This window comes from Pan paniscus, chromosome 5 (genome assembly GCF_029289425.2).
Source record: "Pan paniscus chromosome 5, NHGRI_mPanPan1-v2.0_pri, whole genome shotgun sequence".
Lineage (NCBI taxonomy): Eukaryota > Metazoa > Chordata > Mammalia > Primates > Hominidae > Pan > Pan paniscus.
In genome coordinates, this window is record NC_073254.2 from 15919723 (window position 1) to 15933170 (window position 13448).

The 13448-nt window shown below is 46.8% G+C and overlaps 2 protein-coding genes across 7 annotated transcripts in view; one reads left to right on the forward strand and one right to left on the reverse strand.

The window, feature by feature from the left end:
• Positions 1 to 10459, reverse strand: part of LOC129397909 (uncharacterized) — a 305819-nt gene extending 295360 nt beyond the window's left edge. For all 6 annotated transcript variants that reach the window (XM_055113130.2, XM_063605114.1, XM_055113129.2 and 3 more), the window contains exons 1-2: positions 9967 to 10459; positions 4122 to 4215 (exon numbers count right to left, since the gene is read on the reverse strand). In XM_055113130.2, coding sequence (XP_054969105.2) covers positions 4122 to 4215; positions 9967 to 10459 — 587 coding nt within the window. The remainder of the gene's footprint in view (positions 1 to 4121; positions 4216 to 9966) is intronic.
• FOXQ1 (forkhead box Q1) lies at positions 10153 to 12955 on the forward strand. The gene has a single exon (XM_034961350.3). It carries the CDS (start codon positions 10905 to 10907, stop codon positions 12114 to 12116), a length of 1212 nt encoding a protein of 403 aa, XP_034817241.2. The 5' UTR covers positions 10153 to 10904; the 3' UTR covers positions 12117 to 12955.
• Positions 12956 to 13448: the final 493 nt, after the last annotated feature.

Consider the following 13448-nt stretch of genomic DNA (forward strand, 5'->3'; position numbering starts at 1 on the left):
AAACAACAAAAGCCATGTATGACAAACCCATGGCCAACATCATATTGAATGGGGAAAAGTTGAAACTATTTCCCCTAAGAATTAAAACGAGACAAGGATGCCCATTTTCGCCACTTCTATTCAACAAAGCATTGGAAGTTCTACCCAGAAAATCAGGCACTAGAAAGAAATAAAAGGCATCCAAATTGGAAAAGAGGATGTCAAATTATCTCTTTGCTGATGATATTATCTTATACTTAGAAAACCCTAAAGACTCCTCCAACTACCACTAGATTTGATAAATGAATTCAGTCAAGTTTCAGGATACAAAATCAACACACAAAAATCAGCAGCGTTTCTATACACCAATAATAACCAAGCTGAGAACCAAATCAAGGACTCAACCCCATTTACGATAGCTACAAAAATAATAAAAAAATAAAATAAAATACTTAGGAATACATTTAATGAAGGAGATAAAAGGTCTCTACGAAGAAAATTATAAAACATTGATAAAAGAAATTGTAGATGACACAAATGTTTGTGTCATCTACATCCCATGCTCATGGATTGGAGGGATCAATATTGTTAAGAAGACCATACTGCCCAATGCGATCTATAGAGTCAATGCAAATCCTATCAAAATATCAACATCATTTTTTACAAAATTAGAAAAAAAAATCCTAAAATTCATATGGGACCAAAGAGCCCGAATAACCGAAGCAATCCTAAGCAAAAAGAACAAATCTAGAGGCATCACATTATCTAACTTCAAATTATACTACAAGGCTATAGTGACCAAAACAGTATGGTACTGGTTTAAAAACAGATATATAGATCAATGGAATGGAATAAAAAACCCAGAAATGAAGCCACATACCTAGAGCCAACTGATCTTCCACAAAGGCAGCAAGAACATACAATGGGGAAAGGACATCCTGTTTAATAAATGATGCTGGGTGCTGGAAAACTTGCATAGCCATATGCATAAGTATAGGAGCTACATCTCTCACCATATCCAAAAATCAACTCAAAATGGATTAAAGACTTAAATGTAAGATCTGAAACTATAAGAACTATAGAAGAAAACCTAAGAAAAACTCTTTTTCTTTAAAGAGATGGAGTCTCTCTCTCACACCCAGGCTGAAGTGCAGTGGCACAAACATGGTTCACTGCAACCTCAACTCCCTGGACTCAAGTGATTATCTTGCCTCAGCCTCTTGAGTAGCTAGAACTACAGGTGCACACCACCATGCCTGGCTAATTTATAAAATTTTTTTGTAGAGACAGGGTATCACTATGCTGCCTAGGCTGCTCTTGAACTCCTGGGCTCAAGCAATCCTCCCACCTCAGCCTCCCAAAGTGCTGGGATTACAGGCAAGAGCCACTACACCTGGCCAAAAAACTCTGTTGAATATTGGCTTAGGCAAAGAATTCACGACTAATACTTCAAAAGCAAATGTAACAGAAACAAAAATAGAGAAATAGAACTTAATTAAACCTAAAAAGCTTCTGCACAGGAAAAGACAAAATCAGCAGAGTAAGTAGACCACCTGCAGAATGGGAGAAAATATTGGCTAACCATGAATCCAACAAAGGACTAATATCTAGGACCCATAGAGAACTCAAACATTTCAACAAGTAAAAAACAAATAACCTCATTAAAAAGTGGACAAAGGACATGAACAGTTTTCAAAAGAAGACATATAAATAGCCAATAAGCATATTTTAAAAATGCTCAGCATCACTAATCATCAGACATAAGATGAATTAAAACTACAGTGAGAGATCATCTTATACTAATCAGGATGGCTATTATTAAAAAGTCAGAAAATAACAGATGGTGAGGATGTAGAAAAAAGGGAATGCTTATATACTATTAGTAGAAATGTGAATGGGTACAACTTATATGGCAAACAGGAGATTTTTCAAAGAACTAAAAATCAAATTATCATTTCATCCAGCAACCTCACTACTGGGTATCTATCTAAAAGAAAATAAATTATTATATAAAAAGATATCTGCACTCATATGTTTATCACAGCACTATTCACAATAGGAAAGATACAGAACTAACCTATATGTATATATGGTATATACATATTCCATGGTATATATATACCACATTTTCTTTATCCAATCATACATTGATGGACAATCATACATGATGGGATAAAGAGTATAATTGTCCACCAATGTATGATTGGATAAAGAAAATGTGGTATATACATACCATGGAATACTACTTAGCCATTAAAACGAACGAAATCATCTTTTGCAGCAACATGAATGGAACTGGAGGCCATTATCTTAAATGAAATAACTCAGAAGCAGAAAGTCAAATAACACATGTTCTTGCTCACCAGTGGGAGCTAACTAGTATGTACATACAGACATAGTAAATTTTTTTTTTTTTTGAGACGGAGTCTTGCTCTGTCACCCAGGCTAGAGTGCAGTGGGCCGATCTCGGCTCACTGCAAGCTCCACCTCCTGGGTTCATGCCATTCTCCTGCCTCAGCCTCCTGAGTAGCTGGGACTACAGGCGCCCACCACCACGCCTGGCTAATTTTTTTTTTTTTTTTGTATTTTTAGTAGAGACGGGGTTTCACCGTGTTAGCCAGGATGGTCTTGATTGCCTGACTTCGTGATCCGCCCGACCTCGTGATCCGCCCAACCTCGTGATCCGCCTGCCTCGGCCTCCCAAAGTACTGGGATTACAGGCATGAGCCACCGCGCCCAGCCCAGACATAGTAAAATTAATAGACATTGGAAACTCAGAAAGGTGGGAGGGAAGTAGATGAGGGCTGAAAAATTACCTAATGGGTACGATGTTCACTATTTGAGTGATGGTTACGCTAAAAGCCCAGACTGCACTACTACGAAATACATCCATGTAACAAAACTGCACGTGTATCCCCAAATCTACAAAAATAAAAAATATATAATTTTAAAAAAATAAATAAAACTACAAAATGTTCTCATGAACAACTGGGCATATCATTTTACAAAGACCCTCTGTGTACCATGCAACATGTACCACCCACTACACAGCTTCCATTTCCACTTGCCAAGGTCTTCATATTGTGATATCCATGCCCAGATAGCATCACTGACCTCTGATAAGGTCAGAATACTGTCCTACCTCATGTATGCACAGCATGTCTCTGGGCCAAGCTGTTCTTATGTATATTCTTGTCTCTGGTTTACATGGGGAAATAGGCCATGTAACAAGAAAGGTCATGAAGTCAGAGGACAGCATACATGAGGACCTCAAGGGCATTCCAACCATACATGGTTGTCCATTTTTATGGCTCATATATCTTTCCTACCATCTTTGAACTCATAAAGCTGAATGAAAAAATCAATACATTTCCTTCAATGTCAGAAAATTCCATGCTCAATTAACAGTCAAAATATTATCTTCCAAATAAGAATATCTCTATATACTGCCATGGAGTGAATTCCAGGATTTTTTGAAAAGTTAAGAAAATAAAGTAGATAGAACTAACTGTATATAAAATTTTAACACTACCTACATGGAGGGATATATAAATACATCTATGTTGGCTTAGTTATTTTGAATAGAAGTATGTTATGGGCTGAGTTGTGTCCTCTCAAAATGTATATGTTGAAGTCCTAACCCCCAGTACCTCAGTGCTGTATTGGATTGGAGATAAGGTCTTTAAAGAAGTAATGAAATTAAAATGAGGGGTCTTTAGGGTGGGCCTCAATCCAATCTGACTGCTAGCCTTATAAGAAAAGGAAATGTGGATGCACAGAGAAACACCAGAGGTGCACATGCACAGAGGGAAGACCATGTGAGGACAGCCAGCCAAGGAGAGAGATCCCAGATGAATCTAGCCCTGCCAACACCTTGATCTTGGGCTTTCAGCCTCCAGAACTGTAAGAAAATAAATTTCAGTTGGTTAAGCTACCCAGTCTGTGATATTTTGTTTGGCAGCCCTAGCAAACTAATATAAAGGGTAATTTTAAAAGTTTTATCAAATGGTTACCTATAGGGTGGAGGAAGGAGCAAGGTGGAAAAAATATGGATAAAAACTAAATGTCCTTGAATATGCTTCATATTATACCTTTGACTTTAAAACCAGGTCAATATTCAAGCCAGGTACAGTGGTACATACCTGTTGTCCAAGCTACTCAAGAGGCTGAGATAGAAGGATAGCTTGAGCCTAGAAGTTTGAGACCAGTCTGGGCAACATAGAGAGATCCTGTCTCCTAAGAAAAAAAAAGTCAATATTACTTACTTGTTAAACAAATGAAGGAAATAAAAAATGAAATGGACCAGATGATGCTAACTAAAGGCTATAGTTGGAATGTGCTCCCAAAGTTTTTCTCTTGAAAACTTAATTGCCATTGCAAATACTGTTAAGAGGTGGGGTCTTTAAGAAGTAAGTAGACCATGAGGGCTCTGCCTTCATGAATGGATTAATGCTGTTATTGTGAGAATGGGTTCCCGATAATTTTAGCCCCCTTCTTCCCTCCCCTCCTTGTGCTCACTTCCACCTTCTACCCTTCCATCATAGAATGACTGTTGCCAGATGTTAATGTCATGAACTTGGACTTCCCAGTCTCCAGAACTATAATAAATAAATGTCTTTTCTTTATCAATTACTCAGTCTTAGGTATTCTGTTACAGCAGCAAAAAGTGGACTAAGACACTGAATACCAAGTTGATGGCTTAATCACTAGAGAACAATTATCTCAAGTTACATTAAAATTTGGTAATTTGACTGTGTAGATGATGGAATATACACCCTAAGGGCCAAAAAACAAAAACAAAGCCCACAAGTAAAATTCAAACTGTTTTCAGTTATCACATTGTTAGTAATAAAACAGGAATTGAGATTCTGAAATAAGAATAGAATGATTGAGATACACACACACACACACACACACACAGAGGAATGACAAAGCAAATAAGTAATTACATTGATGTGACTGATATTCAGCATAGGGACCCAGGTAAAATCAAAAAATGTCCTAGAAACAATAACCCCAGGATCAGTGAACACTTTTCTCAATGAACACTACTTTTTATGCCTTTCTCTTTACTTTTATACATACTTGAAATCTTGCCTAATAAAAACGATATAGATGGATGGATGAATAGATAGATAGATAGATAGATAGATAGATAGATAGATAGATAGATATTCTCCTCACATTGTTCCTACATGATTTACTAGCATGGGTTTTACTCTGAGCAACCCAACTGTGCACTCAACTCCTGCTCAAATTTTGAATAAGGGGCTTGTTCACAATTGAAGCAAGGGGTTCTGACTTTCCTTTTTATTTCTGGAACACCGGGTAGGTATTGGCCATAGACTAGGATTAGATGACCCCAAGAAATTTCTCATTCCTCCAGGAACTATTTTTCACTTTTCCAGTTTTTACCCAGAAAGTTTACTTGGTTGATTAATTCTGAAGAATTTGCCTATCTGGGCTTACAAAGATAGTATACCCCTCCAAAATAAGTTTCCAAGTATGAAATGGAAGGAGAGACATAAATAATACTTAATAAGGGCCTAGAATGTAGTAGTTCAGTTTTTAAAATCCCTATAACTGTTATTCTTCCAGATTTAAAAAAGGTGAGGTGTGGTAACTTTCCTGGTAGAGCAGAGACACAAACCCAAGGTTATCTGTCTCCAAAGTCCACACCTATCTAGAGTGGTAATGCCTTCTCTGGAATTAAATGGGAGAGTTAACCCCGCCATATCCACTCCAAATGCATAAACCTAGACTGTGGATCCAGGTTTGAGGGACTACTGGCCAAGACAAGGGACATAGACCCTTCCCCAGCTCCACGGGAAGCCCCGCAAAGACCTTGTTTTTTTTGTATATCTTAATATTCACGTATCCAAACTGGATCTCATTTGGCACTTGCCCCTCTTTTGCCCAGATTTGTATGACAGCATGATGATGGAGCTCTCTCCGAGGATGTGAGTCAGTTCTCTTCATAGAAAGACAGTCTCCTTCTTTGATACATATCAGGAAAGGTCTGACTACTAATTTAGTGTGGATGGTTACAGCCTCAAAGTTAAAAAGAGAGAACTGGATCACTCATTGCAAACAGAAGTTAAATCTCCTTGTTCTGCTTGTAAAACTCAAAATTTAAAGAACTTCAGGTAATAGAAAAACTGGACTAAAACTAGACAATGAGGGTCCTAAGATCTAGCCAGTTCTGAAGAATGGACTCCATGATCCCACTATCTAAGCTGTCACCTTGTAACAAATCAGCCCCAGGCCTTTCCTTCCTACATTGGTATTTTCACACATGGTGCTAGAGTGTGCAGGATTTTGTCTCTGAGTGACAGAATCAGGCAGCATTCTCAATAACCCCTAACCTTCGTCGTACTGTACATGATCTAGCTTTGTATCTGCACATCTTTGCTCCTCCTTTTATCCTTCTTTTTCTCTTTTCCACCATTATCAGGCCTGCCTCCCTGCCTCTCTCCACTCCCCAGGATCCACCACCCAATAACTACTTAAATCAATGGGTACCCAGTGGCCTTCTTGCTGCTTATAATCCCTGAGCTCTCAAAAGTAAACTTCAGGCACAGCCCTTGGTTTTGCACCTGGTCAGTAATGCCCAGCCAACTTCTGAGATTCTTGGATTAAACCATGCCCATTGCTCAAGAAACCGAAAGAAGACTGTTCAAACATGGTAAATGTACAAACAAATGAGCCCGACCCTATTAAAACATTTTTGGAAAGAAGTAAAAATACAGATACGTAAAAATGCCTAAGTTTTCTCTGTCTACTCCCACATTCACCTTCAATCTCTGCAGGATTTTTCCAGTGTTCAGCATCTACCAAAAGAATCAACCAGACCATGAAATGGGCTAGAACAGAGTTTGACAAAGCACTCCTTTTCTTCCCATGTATTTTCACCATGAGGAAAGGTAAAGAGGCAGCTGGGCTTTATCGCTGTAGAGGCCCTTCACTGCCACCTGACCTCGAGCCCCAAGTCAAGGCCCTCTCCATGCCCCTAGGGAGACTCTGCAAGGATTCAGAGCCTTGCATTTTGCCCTGGGACTCTCAACATTAGCCTGGTCTCTAAGCCTGAGGCTCTTCAGTTCTTCACAGCATTGTACTGTAGATTTATCCAGAGTCCCAGGTCCCCATGGGAAGGTAATTTTAAGTTTACCCTCTCTTCAGATCCAGAGGTTAACATGACAAGAAATTCAAAGCTGTTTCCAGGTTGCTGGGTGGATGTGATCAAGATTGTTCCGTAGTCCCTTTGGGCTGGGAGCCTGCGTGATCTTCTAATGCATAGGGCAAGTCATCAATATTTCCACAGGGAGTCGCCTTAGGTATTTTAGGAATTAAATTATTTTCTTCCCAAGATTAGTGTTTAGGAACTGGGTCAGTGAAGCACTATCAAATTATGGAAAGCGTTAAATTTGCAGATAGTTTCCACAGTTAATTAAGTTAGTTCTTGGTGCCCAGAGATACATGCACTATCTTCCTAAAATCACCACTTCAGGGAGGTCATGAGATCATGGAAATATGAACTTATCCTTTGCCATCGTTTACTCACTTATCTCCATGGAAATTAAAGGGCAAGGGGGAAAATAAGCTAATAGGTGTTTCTTACCTACAAGTGTTTGGTCAAGCTCCACCTGCAGGCATTTTTTATTAACCCATCAATGTACTCCCCAAGGAATGGGAATTAAGGGGCAGAAATATCCAAGCACTTCTGGGAAACTTTAAAAAAAATGCATGTGACGTCTGGCAGCGTCTGGTCTCTTCAACTGTACTCAGCCTTGAGGGTGTTGTGGATAGACACGCCCTGCTCCATACATTCTCGGTTTCTCTGATAGCTGCAAAAGGTGAATGATTACCCCGCTGTAAAACAACAGCTAAAATTGATACCGACATCAACCACAAATGGAAAAAGCAGTGTTATTTCTGGTTTTAACAGAAGACAATCATGTTATCCTCAGCAAATGGCACATTCATGTGGCAAGGATAGGGGAATACAGTCATGAAGAAAAAAAGAAAAAACCCTGCTCTAGTGGAGCTTCCATTCTAGCTGAGGTAGGGTTTTTTTTTGTTTGTTTGCTTGTTTTTGTTTTGTTTTAATCCTATCCAGGTGGTCCACGGCCTGCCATGCCATCTTCCTTCTCAAAGTCCACTTAGGTGGCTGCAAGCAACCTCTCACCTGCCCATTCCCTAAGTCACTCTAAAAATAGCAAAGGGTTTCCAGCTGAGAATTCACCCACCTCCACCTCACTCCCTTGCCCCCCAACCTTTTCAGGCTCCAAACTCGCAGACAGCAGCCCACAGGATAGACATAAAAGGTGGGGCAGGTCCTTACCCCCTTGCCCCAATTGAAATCAGGGTAAGGAGAGGGTCCCCTGCAGCTGGGGAGGGGAGGAGGTTGGGTAAGAAAGGGGGAAAGTGGGACATGGAGGTGGGGTGAGCCACCTTCCCTGGCGGCGACCAGCATTCCTTGGTGGCAGGACACCTTGGCCCTGGAGTCTCGAAGAGGCCTCCCTTGGACTCTGTAGCGACCACGGGTCCCACCTCAACCCTCCTTGGGTTTACCTTCCCCACCAAATAGTCATGTGCCCTCCTGCCCTGCCCAACCCCAGAGTTCAAGAGAGAAAAACATTCATTACGAACGCCTTTTATCCCTGGCCAAATCCAAGCCTCTTTACCTCGCTATATATATAGATAGATATACATATTTGTCCCATCCCACTTCCCTCTCCAGGTCTAGGGAACCATCAACTCCAAGGCTAGAGCTGAGCAGACCCCTCCAGAAAGGCTCATCTCCCAAAAAGAAGCCATTCCCCACCTGGCTCCCGAGGCGCATACTTAATAAAGTCAGTCTAATCTCCGAACGCGATCCTTCCCCAAATACAAAAATAACAGAGCTGTGGATGGGGCTGTCATGTTGCCCGCCCCATTGTGAATGCCTTCAAAACTCCCTGAGTAAAGATAAGAGAGGATTGTGTACGTTTTCAACACAAATGGTGGAAAGTAATAAAATAAACATCAAAGGTGAGCTCCCACCTACTAGCGGCTCCGTCGCTTTTTGTGCAACAAAGGCAGGAAAAAGGAGGAAACTCGGCGTGGCAGGGCAGCGGGCTGGAAGTGCACCTTCCCGGGGCCGAGGCGCCCGCTCCCTGGACTAATGACGCCGCGTGGGGATCACGCCCCGGGCGCCCTGGGGTGAGGAACGGTCCCCCCTTTCGAGATTGTCCGACACTGGTGCCAGTGAGGTCACAGCAAAAGTCCCAAAGGAATATTGGAAAGAAATGGCCGTGAACCGGTTGTGTTCTTGCCCCCGCCCCCGGGAACACGCCCTCCCCGTCGTTCCTGTTGACTGTCAGATCCCGGGAACCAAGCGGCGGAGCTCGGCGGCATCTGAGGCTTCCGCAGGGACACAAGTGCAGGCACAGCCCAGCACCCTGCGCCAGACACAGCCGCCCCAGGGGAAGAGGAGGACGCTGCTGTCCTCCCGCAGGAGTCACCAGCCAGGTAAAGAAAAAGGTAAAGTAAGACAAAAGAAAAGTGAAAGTCGGAGCCCATTTAGTGAGCAAGAGTAAAGGTCATCCAAAAAGGCGCATACAATTTCAAGCCCAGGAGTGTATTCATCAAAACAAGAGGAAAAGACAAGATGGTCCTTGAAAGGAGCTCATAGGAAGGGGCACAACAGCACAAGGCTCCCGAAAGAGGTCACTGCAAGTGTCCTGCGCAATTTCTGTTCAGCACCTCTGCAGTGACGACAGGGGTTTGCTTTCGTAAGCAGCATCGTTTTCACTACTACAGAAGCACATAGGCCGCGTGCAGCTTAGGCCCGAGCAAAGTCCCTGCTCCCCTAGACCCAGTCCCTTCAGGTGACCCCCTAGGGGAACTGTGGCGTGTCCCCCCAACCAGGCGCACTCGCCTAAACTGCGTCCCCGAACTCCAGGGCGCAGGGAGCCCTCGCGGGCTGCCCGGGGCTGGGGCCCTCACCTGAACGGAGGAGCCGGCTGGCGGAGCGGCCCCGCGCGCGCACACACGCACACTCACAGACACGCGCAAACCCACAGCGGCGCGCGCGCTCCCCATTGGCGGGAGGAGGAAGGCGGGGCCAGCAGACCCAAAACAAACAACCTGCGCCAGCGACTTTGCCGCCGCGCTGCAGTGTGGCCTCCGCCTGGTGCGCGCCCGTTGGGGAGCTGGGGAACTGGGGAGCCGCCACCACCTCGGCCACCTCGTTCCCCCACCCCTTGCCGTCCGCGTTCAGGCCCCGCCCCCGCGGAGCCGCCGCAGGGTTATATTGGGCCGGCCCGAAGGTGGAGGCGAGACGCAGCCGCGGCAGGCCAGCGGGGAGATGCTGCCCCGGAGGCTGGGAGCGGGAAGGCGGCTGCGGGCGCAGCGGCCTCGGGGACTCGCCTCCGCGGGTGCTCAAGGCTGAAGGCGCCGGACCTTCCCCCACGGTGGCACGCACATCATCCGGCACCATTTCCGTGCCCCGAAGACGCCCGCACGGGACCTGGGACCGCCAGTGAAGAATCCCTCCTGGGCTCTTTAACGAGCAGCCGATGCGCATGCTGCTTCTCTCCGGCAGGAAAGCCTTCTAAGCCCGGCGTGCTCGGGCACCCGAGGGTGGAACCGCGGCCCCTGCACACACTCACCCCAAAGTCTCAACGTCGAACCGAAGGCGACACCCACCCAACTCCTCCCTCTCCGCCCCATAGTCCACCCAACACTTACAGCCCCTCCAAAGAAAAAGCCCAGCGGAAGAGGACTCCGGAAAAGTGACTATCTCGGAAGACCAGGGTAGAGCTCCCGGGAGAAAAAGACGAAGATCCCCGGCCCCGGATCGCCATCCCCTTCCCTGGCACCAGCTTCTCTAGGCTGCGCGAAGGAAGAGGGTACGACGCCGGGGAGGGACTGGGTGCGCGGGCATGAAGTTGGAGGTGTTCGTCCCTCGCGCGGCCCACGGGGACAAGCAGGGCAGTGACCTGGAGGGCGCGGGCGGCAGCGACGCGCCGTCCCCGCTGTCGGCGGCGGGAGACGACTCCCTGGGCTCAGATGGGGACTGCGCGGCCAACAGCCCGGCCGCGGGCGGCGGCGCCAGAGATCCGCCGGGCGACGGCGAACAGAGTGCGGGAGGCGGGCCGGGCGCGGAGGAGGCGATCCCGGCAGCAGCTGCTGCAGCGGTGGTGGCGGAGGGCGCGGAGGCCGGGGCGGCGGGGCCAGGCGCGGGCGGCGCGGGGAGCGGCGAGGGTGCACGCAGCAAGCCATATACGCGGCGGCCCAAGCCCCCCTACTCGTACATCGCGCTCATCGCCATGGCCATCCGCGACTCGGCGGGCGGGCGCTTGACGCTGGCGGAGATCAACGAGTACCTCATGGGCAAGTTCCCCTTTTTCCGCGGCAGCTACACGGGCTGGCGCAACTCCGTGCGCCACAACCTTTCGCTCAACGACTGCTTCGTCAAGGTGCTGCGCGACCCCTCCCGGCCCTGGGGCAAGGACAACTACTGGATGCTCAACCCCAACAGCGAGTACACCTTCGCCGACGGGGTCTTCCGCCGCCGCCGCAAGCGCCTCAGCCACCGCGCGCCGGTCCCCGCGCCCGGGCTGCGGCCCGAGGAGGCCCCGGGCCTCCCCGCCGCCCCGCCGCCCGCGCCTGCCGCCCCGGCCTCGCCCCGCATGCGCTCGCCCGCCCGCCAGGAGGAGCGCGCCAGCCCCGCGGGCAAGTTCTCCAGCTCCTTCGCCATCGACAGCATCCTCAGCAAGCCCTTCCGCAGCCGCCGCCTCAGGGACACGGCCCCCGGGACGACGCTTCAGTGGGGCGCTGCGCCCTGCCCGCCGCTGCCCGCGTTCCCCGCGCTCCTCCCCGCGGCGCCCGGCAGGGCCCTGCTGCCGCTCTGCGCGTACGGCGCGGGCGAGCCGGCGCTGCTGGGCGCGCGCGGGGCCGAGGTGCCACCGACCGCGCCGCCCCTCCTGCTTGCACCTCTCTCGGCAGCGGCCCCCGCCAAGCCACTCCGAGGCCCGGCGGCCGGCGGCGCGCACCTGTACTGCCCCCTGCGGCTGCCCGCAGCCCTGCAGGCGGCCTCAGTCCGCCGCCCTGGCCCGCACCTGCCGTACCCGGTGGAGACGCTCCTAGCCTGAGTCGCGCCGCGGGGCCCGGGAACGCCGAGTGCGCGCCGTCGGGGAGGCGGGAACGCGGGCCCGCGGACTTTGCACTTTGAATCCAGAGGAAAATGAATTTTTAAAATCTCCATCAAACGTGCCTTAAAGCTAAAGCATTTTGACAGGAGTATTTAAACTTAGTCCAGGATATTTTCCTTTGTCTTTTATAACTTTACAGAGGACCAAAGCAATTCTTGTTTTAGTTTCTTTGCGAAGCCTGCTCCTCCTCCCCTTCATAAGGACCTTTTTTGTCTTTCTTTAACGCCCAGGCTTCGTCTTACTTCTACTGTTTTTGTCGCAACTTCCATTGATTTATGTCCCTTCCCTCCCCCCTAAGTACATCAGGGAACCTTTCCACACTATAAATGATATGACTACTGTTTGGGGTTTCTGGGCCCCCATCCGTGTACGTATGTGGCATTTCCAGGTATGACTGAGTGTGAGAGACATGTCAGAGGCTCTTCAGTGATTTCTTGCTATTGACCAATGCTTCACTGTGCCAAAAGAGAAAAAAAAGTTGGGTTTTGTAATTAAATTATTTATGTATTTTTGAAACCTGAATTGAAAATGTTGCAGGCAACGGGCTACAGCTTTATTAGTGGTTCTCTAACTGTGGTCTCCTTGGGCCAAGCAATTTCTTTAAAGGAAAAGTTGATTATGTATGTGGGGTGCCAGGACCACTGCCACTTGAAAGCAAGTGTGATTTTTATTTTTAATATTATTTTATTTGTGTCTGTGTACATATTCATGTATAAATTTTATGAAACCCAAGCATAGTGCTTATTTTTTAATAAAACAACTGACTTAACACATTGTGATGATGGGTTGGAAGTGGAGAGATTTTTATGTCTGTCCCCCCTCCCAAAAAAATGGGCTCAGGTTTTGGTCTCAAGAAACTTCCTTTGGAGATAAAAATATTTTCCTGAATAATTCGATAAAGGTATTATAGAATGGGCTTGCAGATTTCCTTATGAGATACATTGCTAGACAGATTTCCAGATAGGACTTCCATTCATGGGCTTTTTAAAAGTTGAAAACCAATTACTCCTCTAATTAGTCACCTAAGTGCTTCCAGAACAAATGAGAGGGAAGTGTCCCTCTCTCCCCCAAGAATCCTTAGCAGGCAAGTTGAGCTCTTAACAAGCCTAGAGTCAAACAGATATTTTTCAGGTAAATTGGTTCTGATTTGGGGCTCAAAAAGTTGGAGCCCCAATTTTTTTTGACAACTTTTTTGTCATAAGACTATCTTAAAATATCAAAGGTGTCTTCAGGGCAATTTCAAAAGCAATTTAAATGTCATAGTGTTTTTGT